Source organism: Phaseolus vulgaris, chromosome 2 (genome assembly GCF_051622355.1).
Source record: "Phaseolus vulgaris cultivar YP4 chromosome 2, ASM5162235v1, whole genome shotgun sequence".
NCBI classification, from domain to species: domain Eukaryota; kingdom Viridiplantae; phylum Streptophyta; class Magnoliopsida; order Fabales; family Fabaceae; genus Phaseolus; species Phaseolus vulgaris.
In genome coordinates this window covers 4,286,455-4,309,813 of record NC_143499.1, presented here as the reverse complement: position 1 = coordinate 4,309,813, position 23,359 = coordinate 4,286,455, and the positions used below count along the sequence as shown (strand labels likewise).

Below are 23,359 nucleotides of genomic sequence, written 5' to 3'. Positions count from 1 at the left end.
ATTTTATGAAACTAAATTAAGTCAAATAATATATTAGGTCACATGTCATACTCTTTATTAAAAAAATATTTAAAATTAAAATTCAACATCATCAAAACAAAAATATTATTCAATTTTTTACATTAACTATAAATAAAAGTATTTTATAATATATAAATAAACATATAAATTATTTTATAACAAGTCGAGTTTGTTAAAGTTAAACTAATTTAAAATCTCTTTCTTAATAAATATAAGAAAGAACGTGAATTTTATCTAAAATAAATTAATAGTGTGTTTGATTATCACATTTTCAATAGTATTTTCTAAAAATGAGTTATTTTCTAATAAGTTCAGATTAATTTATGCATAAAAGTTTGTTTAACTTCTTCACAAATTGACTTAAACTTATATATAAAATATTTATTTTTCGCAATAATTATTAATATAATAAATTCTTCTATAGATATTATGCAAGACAGATACACATATACAGCATTACTGATAATTAAGTAGTAATAGTTTTTTAAATAAGTTCAAACTTTTACACTATAAATAAGTACAAAATGAGAAATGAAATAATAAATATTCATAACCTTTATTTTATTCCAATTCTCAGATAATATTTTTATTTTTAAAAGCAAAATTCATAAATATAATAAATGAATACACAAATTCAAACACGCAATAATAACATTATTAAAATTCCTATAAACATTACATTCCCCCAATTTCTAAAATTTCTAGTGTTTTCTCTCTCATTTATCATCTTATTTATGCCTACTAAAACATTACATTTTTCAAAATATAATATTAAATACGATTGTTTTAGTCAACAAATAATTAATGTTTTCTTAATAAACATGTACTGAACTAAAACAACTACATTTTCCAAAGTATAATTTTTCATTTTGTAAATTGTGTATGGAACTCACTTAAATGCCAATGCAATTCATTAAATAAATAATAATAAAATGAATACAATTTATTTAATATTCTCATCTTAATTTTACAATATTAATCCTATATAATCCTACATTCTCATATTCTTCTGATTTTTTTATCTACACTCTTTCTCATTGTTTGGATATATTTTCATTACAATTAATTATTTCAATAATAAGTGTATATATTATAATAAGAAAAATCATGGTTTTGATAAGTTCAAGAATTGCATGTGATAATAGGTTTATAATTAAATATATATAATAAAAGATAAATTTAGGATACTGATATATTAGTAAAAATATACATTTCATATTTTAATAAATTAATATTTTATTTTTTAATTTAAAATTATTATATTATTGTTAAAAGGTATATTTTTTATTGTTTATAGTGTCAACAAACTTTTTTTCATAAATTTATAATTAAATGATATAAAAAGATACTAAAATAATAATATTATAATTTGTTGTGATATAATTATATAAAAATTGTAGTTTGTGATTATATGATTACTTATATATTAAAAGATTTATGAGATAGAGAAAAAAACAGAGGACAACTAGAACTAGAACTACAGAGGAACATTAACAATGAATATGTCTGTCTTTTGTAACTGAATAATCAGAATCAGAAGTTGTCAACTACCAAACAAGCCGTACATTGTATTTGATTATAGTATCAGAGATCTTAAGTGTTGGGACAAATACATATATACATTAATTTCATACAGAAAAATCAGAAACAGAGCAACGAAAAAGAAGGGTAAGCTGAGATATGAAATGATATAATATTGAGGTTATTTGATGCCTTTCATTGTTTCAACTATTTTCAAACATTCTCTGTCTCTCTCTCTGTCTCTCTCTCCTCCACCACATTTCAGGGAACACCCGCGCATCTTTCTGGGACGCTTACTCTGTTTCGTTTTTAGTATAATTTTTTTTTTTTAATTTTTTAGTTTCAATTTTGGGGTTGTTTATTTGCTGGTTTGGTTTTGCTTTTTCTGTGGATTCACCCTTCAAAATCGCTCCTCTAACAAAATTTGAGCGATGGATTGTTGGGATCGGGTTCCTGTTGGCATCTCAGAGTTGGTGATGACAACCTCTGCAATGCTCAATGCATCAAAACCCAAAAGCCTTTGATTCTTACAAAAGCTAAAAGGGTATCCACACACTCACCCACCAACTCTTTCTTCTGTGTTTTTATTGGGACCAAACAAAAATGGTCAATTTTTTCGTCTGTGCCTATTCTCACATTTAGCGTAATTCTTAATCTGATTTTGATTTTGCTTGTTTCGTTTGATGCTTCAGCTGGCCGTCATTTCCTAGTTGCTGCTGTCAAGGTTTGTGCTTTGGCAGATACCTCTTCTTTTATTTTTATTTTTGCACCTAAAAAAAAGAATTTTTTTTTTCTGGTTCATTGGCCTTGGTAGTGGAATATGAATAGTGCTAATTGGGTCGTTTTCTGATAGCTATTGTTTTCTTTATTCTGGTACTATTTTTCCCACGGGAACTAGTCAATAAAACAATTGTTTGGCAGGAGAAAATTTTGGGTTTGAATAACGAAAAGTCAATTTTCTAGACATGATATGGTGAACAGAGGAAGGCACACTCTTTTGGGGGTGCTCCTTGCACCTATAAATTTTACATAAATTTCGAAACTTTTTTGGTTCATTAAAATTTTATGGCAGCCTTTTTTTGATAAATTATTTGACATCGTGGGGGTTGTGCTTATTGGTTTTGGAATTTGAAGTGGTGAGTGGTGAAGATGGATTCAGAAGGTGGGATTGTTAGGACACCAAAGAGGGAATTGGAAGCAGAAGGGGTTCTGAATTCAAAGATGAAGGGTTCTGGAAACATAAGCAGTAAGGATATGATATTCAGAGCTGATAAGATTGATCTCAAGAGTTTGGATGCCCAGCTGGAAAAGCACTTGAGCAGGGTTTGGTCAAGGAGCACTGAGACAAAACGCCCCAAAGAAGAGTGGGAGGTTGATTTGGCCAAATTGGATCTTCGATATGTTGTGGCTCATGGAGCATATGGTACTGTATACAGGGGCACCTATGATACCCAAGATGTTGCTGGTATATGCACTTCATTCATTCATTCATTTATTTTATTATTTTATATGTTGTTTGTGCTCCTCACTTTTATTCTGGATGATTTTTTTTCATAAAAAGTTTGGGAAAAGAGGTTGAATGTTGTTCAGTATTTCTATTTAGACTGCATTCTTTCTTGTTTTTGACAAAGTTGGCTGATTTACTCATAGCCTGAGTCTGGAGTTTAATTTTTTTCTCTTAAATCAATCTTATAGTCATTGCAATATGATATGATTATTTAAATCTCTGTCTGGGTTTGATGATGCTGTGGGTGAGAGAACATGGCTTCAGCATAGTATTGAATGAAAATAACCAATGAGAGAATGAGGCACGTTTTGGCATTTTTTTTCTCCATGCTGTTAGATGCTGGTCTAATGACATATCCAGTTTTTTAGCAATGAAGCTAAATGCTGAGATGGTGTTTGAAAGCCACTTTGCTGGGTGGCTGAACATCAGCTAGGTAATATAAGTAAAAAACTTACTATATTTTAAAAGTAGTAGAATTCATCAAACTTAAAAATTCACTCCTCATTTCCACATTTTTCCAAACTATATTTTTATGAATGTGTATGATAAATTTATGGTACACCAAGTCTTCTATCCTTTTGGTCTGTAAGAGTGGGGAAGATGAGAGATCATTTCTGTGACTGGAGGATTGTCATCTTGAATTTTACAGTGAAAGTATTGGACTGGGGTGAGGATGGTGTAGCTACTCCTGCTGAAGCTGCTGCTTTAAGGGCATCTTTTAGACAGGAAGTTGCTGTCTGGCACAAACTTGACCATCCTAATGTGACAAAAGTAAGAACTCATGGTGTTCAATCTTATTTATTTAAATTAATGAGTACTACTTGATACCTGACAAAGTTGAAGAAAGAAGCGATTGTTACTGATAGAACACTGCTGTTAGTAATGACAACTGCTCTCTTCAGCATGATTTCTGTTCTTGATACCTGTTTAGGAGGAGATAAGGATTAAATCCATAGCTCTGCACAGCAATTTTGTTTTGATGCATAAATTTTCAGATTAGTAATTGTGTTGGATTCATCTGTGCAAAACAGTTTGTTGGAGCTTCAATGGGAACTTCAAATCTTAAGATTCCCACAAAAACCGCTCCTTATGGAGAGGAAGAGTCCCTTCCTTCTAGGGCATGCTGTGTCATTGTTGAGTTTATCTCTGCTGGGACACTAAAGCAATACTTGATAAAAAATAGGAGGAAGAAGCTTGCTTACAAGGTTGTGGTTCAGCTGGCTTTGGACCTTGCAAGGGGGTATGTCCTATTTGATCATCTCATCTCCACAGTAACAAAATTGCATATCTTTTCTTAATACAAACACATTGTTTTCCCAAAAATGCAGTCTTAGTTATCTACACTCGAAGAAAATTGTTCATAGAGATGTTAAATCAGAGAATATGTTACTAAATCCTAGTCGGAATCTAAAAATAGCTGATTTTGGAGTTGCTCGGGTTGAAGCTATGAATCCAAGTGACATGACAGGTGAAACAGGAACCCTTGGATATATGGCTCCAGAGGTATTAGCCTTTTCTAGAATGATTTCAATTTTCACATACATATTCAAGTTACTTGCATTGCATGCCACTGTTTCTTCTTCTGAACATAATCACTTCCGGTTATCAGCTTTAATCATAGGATTACATAAATGTAGGTTCTGGATGGGAAGCCTTACAACAGGAGATGTGATGTCTATAGCTTTGGCATTTGCTTGTGGGAAATTTACTGCTGTGATATGCCTTATCCAGATCTAAGCTTTGCTGATGTTTCATCTGCAGTTGTTCGCCATGTAAGTTAACATATGATTTATGTAAACACTATGTCTATGTTGCACAGACACGGACATTAATACGATACAGACACGAACACGGACACAAAGATACATATAATCTCTCTAAAATGTAGGATAGAAGGACATAAATCTATATATTATATAATTATGAATTATATAAATTGACAATAAAGATTTATGTGCACAATTATGCTTCAGTTTTTTTATGGAACAGAATAAATTTCTCATGACTGATTCAAAATGATTTGTTTTTTATTTTTATAATCATAATAAAAATACAATAAGTTTGAGTTTTTAAAAATTGTTAGAACTATGCTAGAATTGTCATAAATCCAACAAATATTTTTTGAATTAGACACTTCACTTCACCGATACGTATCTTACGAGTGTCGGTGTCCAATACGTGTATTCGACACGGACACACCATTTAAGAGACGTGTCTGAGCCTCAGTGTAGTGTTGGCCATGATACATATATGATCTCAAATTGCTTGTATTCTTGCACAGAATTTACGACCAGACATTCCAAGGTGCTGTCCAAGTTCCTTGGCAAACATCATGCGGAAATGTTGGGATGCGAATCCGAACAAGCGGCCAGAAATGGAAGAGGTGGTGAAAATGCTGGAAGCACTTGATACGAGCAAAGGTGGTGGAATGATACCAGAAGATCAGAGTCCAGGGTGCTTCTGTTTTGCTCCAACTCGTGGCCCTTGATTCTTGAACCCAATGTCCTTATGTTATGTGTTCAAGAGATGAACTGAATCACTGTAACTGCCAATTGGTATTTCTATTTTTGGCAGTTCACAGCTCTCAACATCCTTTCCTTTGGCCAGATTGATTGTGAGAAAGAAAGAAAGAAAGAAAGGAAGATCATTGTATTTTATTTTATTAATTTTTGGCTTAAGGGGTGATTCCATCACCTCTTACATACTGTATTTAGTACTGAAAACTGGATTCTTTTCAGCATCAAAATGAACATAATGTTCACAAATTCTGTTTTTTGTGAGGAGTTAAGTGAATTCTGTTGTGGAGAAGTAACATTTTCTGGCCAAAATGTGTAATACATACATGAATGAGTTATTCAACCATATATAAATTTGGTGATATTTTATAAATTTAGATGTTAATTTTAAACTCTAAATTCTTATTTTAGGTTGTTGCTGTTACCTTCAACAATCTACACTATTGTTTGTGCAATAATCATTCTACACTATTTATTTATGAATACTCACGAGTGTTCTTATAGCACATGGTTTATTTTTATAGATATAGATTCATAATCCACAAGACTATATACATGAAATAAATGTCATAATTATATTGCTTTTATATTATAAGATATCCTAAAGTTAATACTACAATAAATAAATAATAATAATAATAATAATGAAACTTTTCAACCAAACTACTTGTATCTTCATCCAATTTCAGCTTGTAATAATAGACTTTGTAAGATTTTTGGTAAAAATTTCCATAAAAATTTTAAAAAATAAAAATAATAGTGTGAAATTCTTTAGAAGTTTAAATATTGTAAAAATTATCCTTTGTTTTTCTAACAAGGCGATCTTTTATTTGCATATAAACTCATATTTTATAAAAAAAACTATTTTATCTTTTTTATTTTGTTTTCATAAAAATGTTTATAAGAAATTTATTTTTTCCTTTCTTCTTTTATATGTATTTATGAAAAAGAATCTTAACAAATCCTTACTTTTTCTACGTTATAGCTTTTCTAAAAATTATTTTTTAATAAAAATATAAATTAACATTAATTTGAAAACCAATTTTATCTCTCCTTATTTTCTTTTCTTAACTTTGCTTAGAAAACATTTACTTGGGTTTGCATTAGAAAAAAGGAGAATAATTTATACTACAAACACCGATACAGCATTAACACGGATATATTTGGACATGAATATATGTATAATATCTAAAATGTAGGACACAAAGTTATATATTATATAAATTGACAATAAAAATTTATGTGTATTCTAGTTTTTGTTTTGTAGCAGAAAGATATTTTTTATAACTAATTCAAAATGCTTTGTTTTTTATTTTTATAATTATAGTAAAAATTTATACAATAAATTTGAGTTTTTAGAAAATTAATGTATTTTATTTTTTAAATTTAAAAAATATGGTAAAATTGTTAAAAATCAAATAAATATTTTTTGAATTTGACAATTGAATAGTAATAATATGTGAGTATGAGACAAGTACACCATTGAAGATTGAAGACACTTATCTGAGCTTCATACACAATGATGATAGCACTGTTTTTGTTTTTAATATTTTTCTGAATTTGAAGCAGTAAGAATTATGGTATTCTAATTTATAGAAATGTTTAATATATGTTAGTTGCTGTTGCATCATCACAGAGCAATACTGATATGGCAATGGCCACTACCCTTCATCCATCTTCTATTGTTTTAGTTCCCACAAGCTTGAAGGAAGCTAAACCCTTAACCACAAACTCATCCCAAAAGTTACTAGCAAACTGCAAAACCCTGAATGAACTGAAGCAGTTGCACTGTGACATGATGAAGAAAGGGCTCTGTCACAAGCCTGGTGGTGATCACATTAACAAGCTCATTGCTGCTTGTGTTCAGATAGGTACCCTTGAGAGTTTGGACTACGCTGGAAATGCTTTTCAGGATGATGATGATGGCATCCCTTCCGTTTATGTGTGTAATTGTCTCATTAGAGGTTATGCCTCAGCAGGGTTATGTGAAAAAGCAATCTTGCTTTACATTCAGATGGTGGGGATGGGCATTGTGCCTGATAACTACACTTTCCCGTTTTTACTGAGTGCGTGCTCCAAGACTACGGCGCTTTCTGAGGGTGTTCAAGTTCATGGGGTGGTTGTTAAGATGGGTTTGGATGGGGATATCTTTGTCAGCAACTCTTTTATACATTTTTATGCTGAATGCGGGAAGGTTGACTTAGGGCGGAAGGTGTTTGACAAAATGCTTGAAAGAAATGTGGTGTCTTGGACTAGTTTGATAAATGGTTATGCTGGGAGGGACTTGGCAAAGGAGGCTGTTTCTCTGTTCTTTCAGATGGTTGAGGCTGGTGTGGAACCCAATCCGGTGACCATGGTTTGTGTTATATCTGCTTGTGCCAAGTTGAAGGACCTTGAATTGGGTAAAAAAGTGTGCGCTTACATAGGTGAGTCGGGTGTGGAACTTAATGCACTCATGGTGAATGCATTAGTTGACATGTACATGAAATGTGGGGATATATGTTCGGCAAGGCGGATTTTTGATGAATGTACTGATAAGAATTTGGTTACGTACAATACTATCATGTCAAATTATGTGTACCATGGGAGGGCCGGTGATGTGCTCGTGATTTTGGATGAAATGCTGCAAAAAGGACCACGACCGGATAAGGTAACCATGTTATCTACTATTGCAGCCTGTGCACAGTTGGGTGATCTTTCTGTTGGGAAGTCATCCCATGCTTATGTCTTACGGAATGGACTTGAAGGTTGGGATAACATTCTCAATGCCATCATTGACATGTACATGAAATGTGGCGAAAGAGGAGCAGCTTGCAAAGCTTTTGAGCACATGCCAAACAAGACGGTGGTGACATGGAATTCACTGATTGCAGGTTTGGGTAGAGATGGTGATGTGGAATTAGCTCTGAGAATCTTTGATGAGATGCTGGAGAGGGATCTTGTATCTTGGAACACAATGATCAGTGCATTGGTTCAAGCAAGCATGTTCGAGGAAGCAATTGAGCTATTTAGAGAGATGCAAAACCAAGGGATAGAAGGAGATAGAGTGACGATGGTGGGCATTGCTTCTGCCTGTGGATATTTAGGAGCTCTTGATCTTGCCAAGTGGGTTTGTACTTACATTGAGAAAAATGACATTCACATGGACTTGCAGCTTGGCACAGCGTTGGTTGACATGTTTTCTAGATGTGGTGATCCCTCGAGTGCTCTGCATGTTTTCAGAAGAATGGAGAAACGGGATGTGTCTGCCTGGACTGCTGCCATTGGAGTTATGGCAATGGAGGGAAATACAGAAGGGGCTATTGAGCTTTTCAACGAGATGCTCAAACAAAAGGTGAAACCAGATGATGTTGTTTTTGTGGCACTATTGTCAGCATGTAGCCATGGTGGTTCTGTGGACCAAGGAAGGCAGGTTTTTTGGTCAATGGAAAAAACCCACGGAACAAGCCCTCAGATTGTCCACTATGGATGCATGGTTGATTTGCTTGGTCGAGCTGGGTTGTTGGAAGAAGCTCTGCATCTCATACAAAGCATGCCAATGGAACCTAACGAGGTTATGTGGGGATCTCTGCTGGCAGCTTGTCGAAAACATAAAAATGTTGAATTGGCACATTATGCAGCCGAAAAGTTAACACAGTTGGCCCCTGAAAGAGTTGGAATTCATGTGCTGTTATCCAACATATATGCATCAGCTGGGAAATGGACTGATGTAGCAAGAGTGAGGTTGCAAATGAAGGAGAAGGGGATCCAGAAAGTGCCTGGATCAAGCTCCATAGAGGTTCACGGATTGGTTCACGAGTTTACCTCGGGTGATGAATCACACACAGAGAACACCCAGATTGAACTAATGCTGCAGGAAATAAACTGCAGGTTAAGAGGGATAGGATATGTTCCTGACACAACCAACGTCTTACTTGATGTTGATGAGCAGGAGAAAGAGCACTTACTCAGCAGACATAGTGAGAAGCTAGCCATGGCTTATGGACTAATCACTACTTCTCAAGGTATACCCATAAGGGTAGTGAAAAATCTTCGAATGTGTTCTGATTGTCATTCATTTGCAAAATTAGTGTCAAAACTATACAATAGGGAAATGACAGTTAGAGACAATAACAGATATCATTTTTTCAAGGAAGGATTTTGTTCTTGTGGAGATTATTGGTAATAGATTTTATAAGAGGGAACTTCTTGCCTCTGGTTTACAAATCAACTTACATACTTTTGGCTTTCTATTTTTCTTTAAAGACGGGACTTAAACATATGGAGAAAACACCAAGCAACACTTGAACCACTCTTGGGAAAATTTCCCCAGAGCATAAGCAGGAATTAAATGAATTACGATCTATTTAGATAAACTTATCCTTAAAGGAAAGAAATAAAAATAAGTTCTGACCTAAATTAACCTTAATTTGCTTTTAACTTATATTTGAGTTAATTTTACTTTCATATAATGGAAAAATATACTTCAATTTTCTTTTTTGTCTACAAGTAATTGTGAAGAAATCTTTCCAAATTAAATTGTGTGAGAAGGAAGTATGGATTTGTTTTCTCCTATTGTGAAAGAAAACTTGTAAGAATAAGTTGGATATGTAATTTAATTTTGATATCCTTCATATGCAACATTTTGCCACCTTAATGTTGAATAAAATGTGATGGCAAAGTATCCTTTTAGTTTAATATTATATTGTTATTTAATAATATCAAATAAATAAAAAATAATGTTCATTAATACCATTCAAACAACATCTCTTATGAAAAAATGTGTTCGATAATAAGTCAATTGTTCTGAAATCAACTTTGCAAATTCTAATTCAAGCAAACATAACATCTGCTTGTTTTAAATTCTTTATGCAAGGAAGTATTGTTTCAAAATTAAAACAACATTTATTATGAAAAACATGTTTAAGGAGGTCTGTGTGGAACAAAAGTGTCTGATGTGCTAATGCAATCTTCGGTACAGTATCTTTTACTTGGAATGAAATATCACATGGCCTGGCCTCCTGGAGGCATACTGAGATGGAGCCATGGATAACACAGAAAATAGTCAAAGCCAGAAAAAAGTTAGAAGCAAAGTTATTCAATTTTGCTTTAACAAAAGGACAACAAAGCTGAAACTATTTCCAGGATAGAGTACAAAGTCTCAAAACTAAATGGTTTCATGTCTTCATGATGTGTGCTGTAATCTTGGGAAAATGGGATCAACAAAACCACTGTACATAGTGTCCACCTTCCAGAGATTAGCAATATGAAAATGCGATGAGGTTTGCCGGTGGATTTCTTCAATGAGCCAGATGTTGGCCTCAGCTTTGTGTGGATGAATAATGATGTCCAAGGGCTTGTATTCGTCCTCACTGCCAATTCTCAACTGATCCCATTGTTTAAGCAGAATATTTGTGAGGTAGTGAAGGGGCTGCCCATATAACTGCTTCATGGATCTGCCCAATCCCATCCACGAGGTAAATGGTATCACAGAACCTCGATGACTTGGGATTGGGATCTGCTTCATGTAATCCTGATACATTTCTGCCCGTCTCATCAGTGCATCTGCTTACAAGCATGACCTCATGCATCAGAATGGCAAGCAACATAAGATTAAAAAAGTAGCATACAAGCCAACTAGAAACCAAAGGACACTGGCTAGAAATGAAAAATCTTCAATGTGTATATTTTGAACAAAACAAGGTAAGGTCTCCCAATTTTTATGGAGCTAGAAATGAAAATTTTTCAATGTGTATATTTTGAACAAAACGAGGTGACAAAATACAAAAAAAAAAGGATCTAACCGAAGGTTAAATCCATGTTATTGGCATTATACAGCAAATTTGACCTCTCACTAACAACTAAAATCTAAGAAAAAAGAAATGTCTTAAAACATAACTATGAATCACACATACAGTTCAACATTGTAGCCATTTACCTCATAATCATCACGCCTATGCATGACTACACTGATATGTCACAATTCACACATGTATACATTTGAATTCTTCAATTGAGAAGTAATTTTGATTTGATGTACTCGAACAAACAGGTAATATGCATGTATGGCTATAAAAGAGGGAGATAGGTATACCTATGGAGTTTGGTGAAGAGGAGACATCAATTTGATTATCCCATGGAAATGACCTCTTCATGGCGAGCGAAGCAGGTTCTGTTACTGCTGAATACATGCGAATATCAATATGAATATAAATGAAATTGAAATGAGAGTGCATTGAATAAAACAAATCAAGAACCCTAGAAGTGGAGTGTGGAAGGAAGTACCAGAATTGAAAGGGTGGAATGTAGTGAAGAGTTATATGAGTTGTTCATCTAAATGCTCTCTGCAAATGCAAACCCTCGCGCATTCAACTCTTCATTCTCACATCAAAACCATCTTTTCGCGTTCTTATCTCTCTTAGTTGCAAGGATAAAGATTACAATATAATTAATATTTATTATGAGTAATTATTTTTTTAATTTAAATAAAAATAAAGTAACTTCGTTGTGATTTATATTTGAATGATTTCAGGTTATGTGTAGTTGTTTTTAATTTTATATTTTAATTATGTTTTAATGTTACTTTAAATAATTTTATAGTGAAATAAACTAAGTGATTTACATAATTAAATAATAAAAATATATTTTTGCATACAATTTTATTTTTAGATTTTAGACAGACTATATAAACCATACTGATAAAATACTGATAAAATACATGCATGAATTATATAAATTGATAATAAATATTTATATATATAAATAATTTTTTTTATGACAGAACGATGTTTTACATTATTAATTCGTTCTTTATTTATGATTTTAAATTTATAAAATAAAAATTTGAGTTTTTAAAAAATAATATATTTTTTATTTTTAAAATTACGTTAAATTATATTAAAATTGTTAAAAGAATTTAATAAATATTATTTTAATTAGAAATGATTTTCGTAAGAGTATTTAAAGTTTATGGTTTAAGATTTAGACTTTCCTAATTTTTTTTTCTCTCCATCCAAAGCCTTAAATTTGATGAACCCTTGGCTTAATCATACCCCCAAAAAAATGCTCAAGTTCGGAATGCTGAAACTCTTGGCTCACCGTTTCTCTCCCAGAATCACCGCCGCCAATGCCTCTTACCGTTTCCTTTACGGCAACCCTCTTTGCACCGCCGTGGAGTCACCTGAGCTCCCACCGTGGCTCAAGTTCTCCGACACCCCGACCTCTCTGGACGCCGAGTCAGACGACAACTTCGTTATCCCTTCACTCGCCAATTGGGTCGACACCCACATCCTCACCTCCAAGCCCAAACTCCCCGTACAATCCTCCAAGCAAAACAGCATCGACCACGTCGATGCAGTATCCACACTTCTCAAAAAACGCTATCCTTCCCCCGAGCTAGTGGCTGCAGCGCTTCAAGGACGCGGTTTTCAGCCTTCAAGCGATTTGGTTTTGAAGGTTCTCAAGAGATTCAGCAACGATTGGGTCTCTGCTTTGGGGTTTTTCAAATGGGCAAAAGCTCAAACAGGTTATCGGCATTCTCCCGAAGTGTACAACTTGATGGTTGACATCATGGGAAAGTGCAGAACCTTTGATTCGATGTGGGACTTGGTGAAGGAAATGTCACAACTCGAAGGGTACGTCACATTGGATACAATGACTAAGGTAATTAGAAGGCTTGCCAAGGCTCGCAAGCATGAAGATGCTATAGAAGCATTTCGTAGAATGGGGGAGTTTGGTGTTGAGAAGGATACTGCAGCGTTGAATGTTCTCATTGATGCGTTGGTGAAAGGAAACAGTGTTGAACATGCCCACAAGGTTGTTTTGGAGTTTAAGAGTAGCATTCCTTTGAGTTCTCATTCTTTCAATGTTTTGATGCATGGGTGGTGCAAAGCAAGGAACTTTGACAATGCCAGGAAAGCGATGCAGGACATGAAGGTGCAGGGGTTTGAGCCTGATGTATTCTCGTACACTAATTTCATTGAAGCGTATTGCCACGAGAAAGATTTCCGCAAGGTGGATCAAGTTTTGGAGGAAATGAGAGCAAATGGGTGCACCCCTAATGCTGTGACTTACACTAGTGTGATGCTTAATCTGGGGAAAGCAGGGCAAGTAGCTAAAGCTTTGGAGGTTTATGGGCAAATGAAGAGTGATGGATGTGTGGCTGACACTCCATTTTACAGCTCTTTGATATTCATCCTTGGCAAAGCTGGAAGGCTAAAGGATGCTCGCCAAGTGTTTGAGGATATGCCTAAGCAAGGGGTTGTGAGAGATGTGGTGACATACAATACTATGATTTCTATTGCTTGTGCACACTCGCGGGAAGAGACTGCTCTGAGGTTGCTTAAGGAAATGGAAGACGGATCGTGCAAGCCGAATGTTGAGACTTACCATCCGTTGCTCAGGATGTGCTGCAAAAAGAAGAGAATGAAGGTGCTCAAATTTTTGTTGGATCACATGTTGAAGAACGATATAAGCCCTGATGCGGCTACTTACTCGCTCTTGGTGAGTGAACTGTGTCAAAGTGGGAGAGTTGAGGATGCTTACTCGTTTTTAGAGGAAATGGTCTCGCTGGGATTGACTCCAAAGCCCACCACACTCAAGCGATTGATTGAAGCTCTTGAGTCCAAGAGCATGTCAGAGGAGAAAGAGCGTATTGAGAAATTAATGGAACGTTTCTTGCAGAAACGAAGTGTTTAGTGGTTTTGGCATAAGATGAAGTTATTTCCAAGTCAGCGATATGTGCCTGTCATTTGTCCTTCATCTCATCCCATGTCATGATAGAACATGGAAACGATCTTTGCGAATGAATCCTCGTGTTATTTTTACAAGATTATATGATGGGAAGATTTTGTTTTTGTTTTTCCCTTCTTAAATGCAGGCATATTTTAGTACAATTCTACATTTTGTCCCATTCAGATGACAGATGACACATTTTTAACAGTTTATGTGCTCTATGAATTGACTCAAGTGATTTATGCATGCTTTCTTCGTACTAGTAGACATGATTACCAATTAAGGAGAAGCAAATGAGTGTAATTTTTATTCTTATTTTACCCTAGTTGCATTGTATACTAAGTTTTCCTAGAGTTTTTTTACAACATAGTTTTATATTACAATTGTGTTATTTTTATGTCTATTTAGTGGCAGTTGAATCGTTAAAGCATGAGCCAATTTACCAATCCAACTTTCAAAAACACTGATATTAACTACGGTCCAATAGATTGCTTCGACCTTGTGTATGTTTCAAAATTATTGTTTTCTCTAAAGGCCTCCCATTTTTAAAATAAGCTTAAAATAATTTAGGTGTACAAATAGTGATTTTTTTAAGAAACGATTATATGAAAAATCACATTTTAGATTTTTATAATAATCTGACATAATTCATTTGTTATGGAATTAATTTTTTGGAGAGACGTAATAGTACAGTAATGTGATAATATGAACGAGTATTAAGTTTTCAAACGTTGCCGCAACCAAAAAGTTTGTAAACTCTGCTATAACAGCAAGGGCGCATGATAATCGCAGAAGACAGGCTTGAGTAAGATCGATAACTGTATACCTTCATATGCTCTTTTCACACCTCCTTAAATTTGTGTATATTCTGGATTCCAAATACATAATTAGCTTCTAGATTATGCTATCTGAAAACCTTTTTACGTTATTATTTTCAGATTTCATAATCCAAAAGTCTTTTCTAATATAAAATTAGCTTCCAAATTATGTAATTTAAAAGTTTTTTTTTTCAAAGGTTACATAATCCAAAAGCTACTCTCTAATCCAGAAAAAACTTTCAAATTATATAATTCAAAATACCATTTTTTAAAAAATATATTTCAAATTACATAATCTGTAAGCTATTTTCAGATTATATAATTCAGAATACCATTTCTTAAAAATATATTCCGAATTACATAATTCGTAAGTTATTTCCAAATCGAGATTAACTTCTGGATTACATAATCCAGAATATATATATATATATATATATATTAAATTGTTTTTGGATTTTATAAATCTATGGTGTTTCACAATAATGATAAAAAGTTATTTTCACATGGGGATAACACAAGAAGCAGTGTGATAACCATTAGGGTTAAAGTCCAGTGGAGCTTGAAAATGAACAGAGATAAGTTTGTGGGGAAAAATAGTCAATAATCATTTAGATGAAGCAGTGTGGATCCGTAAGAGGTAGAAAACAACCTAGAATGTACAGCATATTTGACCTTGTTAGTGAAACTTGTAGAATGCTGAACGGAGATTGTGTTGTGGCACTGGCACTACTTTGTTATTTTCACGTCAAATTGAGAAAAGATGCAGATGCAACTAAGAGTAGCTTCTGAGCAGATGTGATGGGTTGGGTTGTTTGAAAATGCATATCCAAACATGGCATCAAAGGTATTGCCTCACGTGTTGGGATAATAGAGAAGTTGACATTTTATGTGAAGGTAATCTTCTTCTACCCATTGGCCTCTGCCACCCAAGTCTCTCTAGGAATTCCTCAATCAACCTATAAATTCAAACTGATAAATATATAGTTTTATAGATTGTAAAGGGAGAAAAGAAAAGTAGTAACACGCACATGCTGCAAATGGCTTTTTGGGATGCAGCCAGCTCACGGTCCGGGAAAGATTCTTCCAACCGAAAGCTCAACCAAACGTACAGATCCAAGACCTGCAGTTTTAGTACCAATCAGAAGTGCTTCAAAGTCAGTGAAGAAAAAAATATAAACAACAATGTACATGGCTCATTTTTTTATATCAGCAAAAAAATGTAAACCACTTCAAGGACGATCCAACTCTTATACAGAAAGATAACCCCCTCTCCCAAACAGACCAATAATAACCTCCAACTGATTACATGGCTCATAGTTCTTCAAATGATCATTGAAGTCGTGACATTACACATGAGCGCTGGACCATTCAAGTGAATTGAAATAACAAAAGAAAAGTAACCAAAGAAACCTTGTGGATGGATTCCAGCTCCTTAAGAGCAGCCGCAGTCTTGGGCACTTTGAGCGAGCCTGGTGTAAATATTTCTCGAAGTCGGACAAGACCTTTCTTTGCATAATTCTCTGCAAACTGATTTATCAGAAGTTGTCATTTTTATGATCATTCAAACCAACATCAATATGTCATACTAACTAACAATGTGATAATTACCTGTGTTAGGCCTTGAGATGAAATCTCGTCATCCATGTCAGCTGGACTGAATATTAGAACTATCAGTTAAAAATTAACTGAAAAGATGAACAGACAAACTACAGACACAGTGATTTATTAATTCTCTAGGTTTTCAATTTATAGAATTTTCCTACATTACATGGATATTGCATTCTGAAATTGTTATTTCCTGAAAAGATAAGAATGCACCTGATACAGAAAAGGTATTTCTCATGTAATCCCAGGGGAAGCTCATCAATGACAGCAGCAACTTTCTAGTACCAGCATGTACAAACAACACCCACCAAACAAGAGGGAACCCCCAGTAAATAATAATCAAATAATGAAGGCATTCGATACTAATATTACTAATGAAATATCCACAATTCAATGGCAAGGCAGCTATTAAAAGACATACCAGTAATTGTTCACAGTTAACAATGAAATAATTTTCAGATAATTTCGCGTTGTCAAGAAAATGTGCCTGCAATATTTAAAGATAAAAGGTAAATAATGTATTGTTGTGATATAATAGTACAATATGTTAAGACACCTAAGAATTTTCATATTCAATGATTTGAAAGATGAAGTTGAGTGGAAAACAATGCTTGCCCACTTGATAATAACTAGCAATCACATAATTTTCTTTGCAATTGCAGGGGACAATAACAAATAATACAATTTACAGAGTACTATATGGATGACAGAATGAATGATAATGCAAAAGGCAGATATAGTTTACCAGTATTTGATAGAAACCATTTCTCGGGTGTAATCGGGAATACATATACATCAAATCAAAGGTAGGAAATAAGCCAGCACGCTGTATCACAATTAGTATACATAAATCATCAATAATGAATAAAGTAAAAAGTTCAGATAAAAGTGCATATCTATTACAAGCTTTCTAGATTTCAGTTTCGCCTAGGTTGCATATTTAGTATAGGGTAGTTAAGTTTTAGGTTACCTCTAAAATGGGTGATGGAGAATTTAATGACGAATGGAGCAAGGGTAGATCCTCTTCATCCAAGCAGGTCACTTCTCCCTCAGGAAAATTAGACCCATATCTCCCAGCTCTCCCTGCAAGTAGAAATGCATTCATTGCAACCGAGAATAAAATATGATCCAAATAGACAGGACATTAGTCCACGCTTCAACATTTCCACATAATAATAGAATAGAAAAATATCTATTAGAACAGTAAATCGTGGATATTTATTCAAGTATTTTGTACCTAAGTGGATTCCTAATCAGTACTTAAATAAACATCAATGTTAAATCAATGAACATCTCAAAAATAATTTATAAAAATCAACATTAATTAAGATATTCCTGCTGTCTGAAGGAAAAGGGATAGCTTGAATAGAGATAAAGAGAGATTTTAAGGGGGGCATATTAAAGCCACAAAAACTGGAAACATGAACAAAGTTAACAGAAGTTTAAATTCTGTTTAATAATGTAGCACTGATTTTGCCAAAAAAATCTTTTGATGGTCCCACAGAATCTTGACATGTCTGAACTGTATCCTAGAAGATTTTAGTCAAAAAATGAATTTATTATATACAGTCGAAAGTACCTGCCCCGGATTTTCCGGCAAATTCAGCATCCAACCAGGATAATATATAAATAAAAATGATGTTCTGACGTCTACTTACCCAAGCTATCAAATTCAATACTTAGGTACAGCTGCATACCTCATGACAAAAGATAAAATAAGAAAAACTATCCAAAGCTAATGCCCAATATATGCTTGTTTAAACATAATTTTTTTTATTGACAAAAAGTTTAAAACAACGTAAAACACCAGTGTCAATATAATCCTCTAATCAAAATTCCAGAACAAGACCAATTCAATTATAAGAATTTCATGCTACCTGCAATCTGTTTGATCTCGGGTACAGTCAGATCCCGCACCTCAAATCCATCAAACTTCTTTGTAGTGGAAAATATGATTCTAGAGATGTTTAGATTAAGACCCATTCCAATGGCATCACTGGCCACAAGAACATCAAACTCACTACTTGCATCATTGAACATGCTTGCCTGCAGTCCTAATGAAACTTTAAACTCAGCAAATTCTTGGCATGGAGGGGGGCAATGAGATGGAAATGGGAAATATTTATCAACATATGCCAATAAAAATAGCAGTAAACTGTAAAACTAAAAACTATGGACAAAAAGAAGAGAAGGAATTTTCAAACAGAACCATGAAATAACATTGAAACTGCATAAAAAGGTTATGGTCAGCGTGAACATTTCTGCCAATGAATGAGAAAATAAAAAATCATAAAAGAACAAAATAAATGGCAGAATGTGCATATGGGCCATAAAGGTTAAATTCCAAAAGATTACATTACCATGAAACAATTGTAAATCAAAAGGAAAACCAAAAATTACTTAAGACAGAGGAGGTGCTCACACCTGCCTTGTTCGAGTCTCGGGAGGTAGTGAACCATAAACTACTGAACAAAGATGCTTTCCTTCTTTCTCAATTCTTTTCTGAGCAATACAAATATCAACTCTTACTAGTTAGTGTGCAGTGCAGAAACTATACAAAACATACAATTGAATTTGCATAATTCATTAGCAGCTTACATTATTTGTTTCATAAAATATCATTACAAGTGTCATTCTCTTCTTATGCTAACCAAAATGAAGGGAGGGAGGGGCGTGATTAGACACTGTATCTATCATCCCATTCCATACATATTGTCAATGAAAATAGCCCTAGGAACATGGTTAAAATGATAGGATACCAGTGGTTAAGAGTGTATGGCTTATACAGGGGGAAAACAAACCTCGTTGTATGCCTTGGTCACATTTTGATCTATAGACATTTAATAAAATACAGGCTCACATCAATGCCTTGTTCTTTGTTTCCAAAATCTTACATTCAATCAATTGCATCTTATCATAAAAACTTAGGCTCGAATGTTTGATTAGAAAGATAAAGGATTGGAGTCAATTAAGATTTGATTATAGTCATGACATGCGAATTATATCATAGTGGAGATCACACAACCACAATCCAGTTCTCACTAAAGTCAGTAGAAGGGTCAACTTTGTAAGGGGGAGAATGCAAAGTGCAAAAACGAATCTATAATCAAAGACAAAAGCTCAATGCCGTTATAAATTCAGAAGTATCAACACAGTTAAAGAAAAATCAATGTTTCCACAAGTTACCTACTTATCTCTTGGATCTCATGCCAAAGCCAAGAAACAAATTGTCAATCTTTTGCTCATTTTCATTAGTTTGTTTTTTGTTCACTTTCATTACAGTGAAAACAAGTCACTATGAAAAGAGTTTAAAAACCAATTGCTTCTTTAGATCAGGTACCACGGCTCAGCTTTTACTTAATTTAGGAAAGAAAATGGTCAGCAGCTTCATAAAAATCTATCCAAGTAAAAAATATGGATCATTGTAAAATAGAGAAAACTAATGAGGCAAATGACAGAAAAAAGTAGCAGTCTTTGGTGAATTGTTGATGTTGAAGTTTGACATGCATTTCCTTAATATTCAAAATAAACTCTTCAAAAATGGATTACCTCTTTTTTCAGAAGTATTTGATGTGAAAAACAAAAGGGAACAGTGAAAATGGATAGCCACGAATGTTTGCGCATAAAACAAAATATGAAAGGATACAAGTTAATTTCAAGAACAGTTAAAACATGTAAAAGCTCACCTTCAACCCGTAAACAGTTAAAACATGTAAACAGTTAATTTCAAGAATGTTTGCGCATAAAACAAAATATGAAAGGATACAAGTTAATTTCAAGAACAGTTAAAACATGTAAAAGCTCACCTTCAACCCGTAAATCTCCTGACGTGAAAAGGTTACAATGCAATCACCATTTCTTACATTAGAGAAAGATCCAAGAGGAACATTCAGTGGGATTAAAGGTGACAGTCTCTCATAAAATTGAACCTGCAGCACCCATGAAGAAAACTGTGAGAGAATTCAAAGAACATTTTGATGAAAACATAATGAATAAGCAGTCCACCATGGAAAATTCATGAGAATGAAATTACTGGTTTAATGTATATGCCCTCATCCCATCCCCACAAGTTGTTCAGAGAGTTTCAGTACCTCAACTTCATCACCAGTAATTTTCAATATCTCCTGAATAAGGGGAACAGCAGCCGGATCACCACAAAGGTGAAGTTCATCAGCAGCAATTCCTAATAAAGCACGTGTAAACGAATATCCCCTTGTAGTACAACCTATCATCTGGATGCATAAAGAGAGAAAAGGGTTAGATGGGGAAAAAATCACAATGACAAGCACAACATGGAATCACAAGATATAGAATAACAACACGCAAAGCCCAGAATGCCACCCATGCCTCCTCGAATGTAGATGTTTCAGTCATTCCAATTCTCAATTAGTAATACTGATAAAATTGAACAAGTGACATGACAGGATTGTGAATGTAAAATTTATTTATGACAGTTCATATGAAACCAACTTATTCTAGGAATTACTTTATATATAATACAAAAAAAAAAAAAAGGAATTTCCAAATGCAAATTTTACTAGCCTGAATTTCATCAATAACAGCGCATTGATAATCAGCTGATACATCAGCCATTTCAACTGTAACAGCTTTATGATTTGCACCGTCAACTTCCTCTCTTTCCTGACCTGTAACGAGATCACAGGGAACTTGTGCCTTGTTCAACCGTTTTGCTACCTCGCAAGCCAACAATCTTAAAGGACCACAATATACTCCTGCAAGGTACAAAAATACTTAATCTCCTTGCTAAGTTTCATCCTCACACATTATTATTTACCTTTACCACAGCAAAAGAAGGATAACTTACCAGAAGCACTTGACTCAAGCTGCTTCAGAGCATGATGTGTTTTACCACTATTTGTTGGACCAACATGCATGATAACCCTGCGGTGTTTCTTTCGGGCCTTTGGATACCATGAATGAGGGCAGCTAAAACAACCAGTAATCAAGCATCAGCGTTCAGAAACATTAAACGTGACTAAAATTACATAGTCACAACCAGTGTCGTAGAGTTTTATAATCAAATATAAAGTTTGTTTAACAGTATTTGAGGGTAAACAAACAACTTTACTTAGCACTGATAAGATATGGAGCATGCTGTTTACTTACGTCAAGTCAGTAAAATCATTTCTGATGCGGCCACTAGAGCTGCTATATGAATGCACCATGTTTGCAGCACCACCTAAACTTTGAAACTTGAACTGAAAGTATAGACGAGAAGGCTCCTTATTACCTGGATGGGTGATGAGATGTCATCAACACCATACAAACAAAGAAGTCTATATTACAATTCAAACGAGGAAAAACATATGAGCATGTTGAATTTAGCGTTTTAATCCTTAGTCACAGCCTCTTTAATATTTACCTATTTAGCTATGAGAGTTGGACACTCCTCTGGAATACGTATCGGGATACACTATACACTATCAGACACCATACTCTTAAGAAAATCGTATTTGTAATAGAACATTAGTATTTAATTCAAAAAATACTTATTAAATTTTGAATAATTCTAATATAATATAAAATATTAATTTTTTAAAAATTCAATATTTGTATAAATTTTTATTATAATTACAAAAAATAAAATCAAATTTTTTTAAAGATGATATCATAAATTTTTATTGTCAATTTATATAATTCATAATTATATAATATATAAATTATGTGCGTGATTAAACGTGTATTTTCGTGAGAAATTATACGTGTATTTCTGTGTGTTAGTGTCGTACTGCATAGATGATTTAGTCAGAAGTTGGGTTATGCAACCAATGGTTCTTAATTATGAGAAACGAATACAGTTAAAGCCAATTGCAACAGAAAATCGTGTTGTGCTCTATACCTAAGAATTCTAATTCAGAATTATTTGGTGGTAATTTTTTGAGCAAAAGCAGAAATGAAGAGAAAGAACGAAGAAAGGAAAAGTGAAAGGTGGAGGGAGCGAACCGAGGAGAGAGCGAGCGAATAGGTTGGCGTTGCGGCGAAGAAGAAAGGAAGCCATTGATGAGAAGAGAGTGTGAAGAAAAAAGGGTCAAATGGAATGAAGAATAAGAGAAGAAAAAGGTATGGCGGTGAATGGATCCAAAACGTTGCTCCCTTTGACCACACAACCTGCGAACCTCACTCCGCGCCTCTTCCACCTCCAAACACCACTCTTTCCACTATTTTAGGTGCCTTTGGTTCCTAACTTGTAAGTTGGTTTTAAAAGACCCTTTAAAAAATAAAATATTATTTCAAACTTTAAATATTAAGATAATATATTTGTAAAGGGTAAGTTAAATTCATATTTAATAATCAAATAATATAAATAGTAGATAAAATTCTTATTTTATTATTAATTGTTTATTGTTATTAGCAAAAGATTTTCTAAGATAAGAGAATTCAGACGTTTAAATGATATATTAGGTCTTATAGTTTATATATATAAATCTAGATACTACTTATTTTTATTTTAACTCATGTTATATACTCATCTCCTATTCTGAAATATTATATTCTTATTGAATTCAACGTATTAGAATAACAGAAAGAGAAAGAAAATCTTCTTGATGAAACAGTAAGAAGGAGTTATATACAGAGTGAGAAGAATGGAGGTGGAGAGAAACCGTAAACCGTTAGAACAGCTAACAGTTGTAACTAAT

The 23,359-nt window shown here is 33.8% G+C and overlaps 5 protein-coding genes across 9 annotated transcripts; 3 read left to right on the top strand and 2 right to left on the bottom strand.

The window, feature by feature from the left end:
- Nucleotides 1-1,650: 1,650 nt before the first annotated feature.
- Nucleotides 1,651-5,938, top strand: LOC137810370 (serine/threonine-protein kinase 54). 2 transcript variants are annotated; one of them, XM_068611599.1, is made up of 8 exons: nt 1,651-1,689; nt 2,235-2,266; nt 2,677-3,007; nt 3,699-3,820; nt 4,081-4,289; nt 4,378-4,552; nt 4,687-4,821; nt 5,331-5,938. In XM_068611599.1, exons 3-8 carry the CDS (start codon nt 2,692-2,694, stop codon nt 5,535-5,537), a joined length of 1,164 nt encoding a protein of 387 aa, XP_068467700.1. In that variant the 5' UTR covers nt 1,651-1,689; nt 2,235-2,266; nt 2,677-2,691; the 3' UTR covers nt 5,538-5,938. The 2 variants fall into 2 exon arrangements, with proteins under 2 accessions (XP_068467700.1, XP_068467699.1); XM_068611598.1 differs by having other exon boundaries at nt 1,665-2,086.
- Nucleotides 5,939-7,129: 1,191 nt separating this feature from the next.
- On the top strand, nt 7,130-9,775 carry LOC137810364 (LOW protein: PPR containing-like protein). The gene has a single exon (XM_068611592.2). It carries the CDS (start codon nt 7,175-7,177, stop codon nt 9,728-9,730), a length of 2,556 nt encoding a protein of 851 aa, XP_068467693.1. The 5' UTR covers nt 7,130-7,174; the 3' UTR covers nt 9,731-9,775.
- A 651-nt stretch (nt 9,776-10,426) lies between these two features.
- LOC137810374 (protein RDM1) lies at nt 10,427-11,961 on the bottom strand. 2 transcript variants are annotated; one of them, XM_068611603.2, is made up of 3 exons: nt 11,830-11,961; nt 11,639-11,725; nt 10,427-11,109 (listed from the first exon to the last, which is right to left on the bottom strand). In XM_068611603.2, exons 2-3 carry the CDS (start codon nt 11,697-11,699, stop codon nt 10,730-10,732), a joined length of 441 nt encoding a protein of 146 aa, XP_068467704.1. In that variant the 5' UTR covers nt 11,700-11,725; nt 11,830-11,961; the 3' UTR covers nt 10,427-10,729. The 2 variants fall into 2 exon arrangements, with proteins under 2 accessions (XP_068467704.1, XP_068467705.1); XM_068611604.2 differs by having other exon boundaries at nt 11,639-11,722; nt 11,830-11,960.
- Nucleotides 11,962-12,545: 584 nt separating this feature from the next.
- Nucleotides 12,546-14,498, top strand: LOC137810368 (Pentatricopeptide repeat (PPR) superfamily protein). The gene has a single exon (XM_068611595.2). It carries the CDS (start codon nt 12,574-12,576, stop codon nt 14,239-14,241), a length of 1,668 nt encoding a protein of 555 aa, XP_068467696.2. The 5' UTR covers nt 12,546-12,573; the 3' UTR covers nt 14,242-14,498.
- A 1,107-nt stretch (nt 14,499-15,605) lies between these two features.
- ATSUV3 (ATP-dependent RNA helicase) lies at nt 15,606-22,915 on the bottom strand. 3 transcript variants are annotated; one of them, XM_068611589.2, is made up of 16 exons: nt 22,665-22,915; nt 21,828-21,951; nt 21,526-21,647; nt 21,243-21,433; nt 20,792-20,932; nt 20,507-20,629; nt 19,125-19,202; nt 18,578-18,746; nt 17,671-17,783; nt 17,446-17,526; nt 17,122-17,187; nt 16,914-16,978; nt 16,704-16,749; nt 16,506-16,622; nt 16,124-16,215; nt 15,606-16,051 (listed from the first exon to the last, which is right to left on the bottom strand). In XM_068611589.2, the coding sequence occupies exons 1-16, from the start codon at nt 22,717-22,719 to the stop codon at nt 15,934-15,936; spliced, it is 1,701 nt and encodes a 566-aa protein (XP_068467690.1). In that variant the 5' UTR covers nt 22,720-22,915; the 3' UTR covers nt 15,606-15,933. The 3 variants fall into 3 exon arrangements, with proteins under 3 accessions (XP_068467690.1, XP_090154255.1, XP_090154256.1); XM_090298129.1 differs by having other exon boundaries at nt 18,578-18,754; nt 22,665-22,908; XM_090298130.1 differs by lacking the exons at nt 20,507-20,629; nt 20,792-20,932; nt 21,243-21,433; ... (1 more) ...; nt 21,828-21,951; nt 22,665-22,915 and adding an exon at nt 20,387-20,400 and having other exon boundaries at nt 18,578-18,754.
- Nucleotides 22,916-23,359: the final 444 nt, after the last annotated feature.

Bases quoted from the DNA above. Each gene is read 5' to 3' on its own strand.
- LOC137810364 (XM_068611592.2), top strand. From the start codon at position 7,175: ATGTTAGTTGCTGTTGCATCATCACAGAGCAATACTGATATGGCAATG.
- ATSUV3 (XM_068611589.2), bottom strand. From the start codon at position 22,719: ATGGCTTCCTTTCTTCTTCGCCGCAACGCCAACCTATTCGCTCGCTCT. The intron at 17,527-17,670 runs GTAACCTAAAAC...ATTGTGATACAG, and splicing joins CTCCATCACCCATTTTAGAG to CGTGCTGGCTTATTTCCTAC. The intron at 16,979-17,121 runs GTATGTCTTTTA...TGCTGGTACTAG, and splicing joins TTAACTGTGAACAATTACTG to AAAGTTGCTGCTGTCATTGA.
- LOC137810368 (XM_068611595.2), top strand. From the start codon at position 12,574: ATGAACCCTTGGCTTAATCATACCCCCAAAAAAATGCTCAAGTTCGGA.
- LOC137810374 (XM_068611603.2), bottom strand. From the start codon at position 11,699: ATGAAGAGGTCATTTCCATGGGATAATCAAATTGATGTCTCCTCTTCA. The intron at 11,110-11,638 runs GTATACCTATCT...GCTTGTAAGCAG, and splicing joins CTCTTCACCAAACTCCATAG to ATGCACTGATGAGACGGGCA.
- LOC137810370 (XM_068611599.1), top strand. From the start codon at position 2,692: ATGGATTCAGAAGGTGGGATTGTTAGGACACCAAAGAGGGAATTGGAA. The intron at 3,008-3,698 runs GTATATGCACTT...TGAATTTTACAG, and splicing joins TGATACCCAAGATGTTGCTG to TGAAAGTATTGGACTGGGGT. The intron at 4,290-4,377 runs GTATGTCCTATT...CCAAAAATGCAG, and splicing joins GCTTTGGACCTTGCAAGGGG to TCTTAGTTATCTACACTCGA.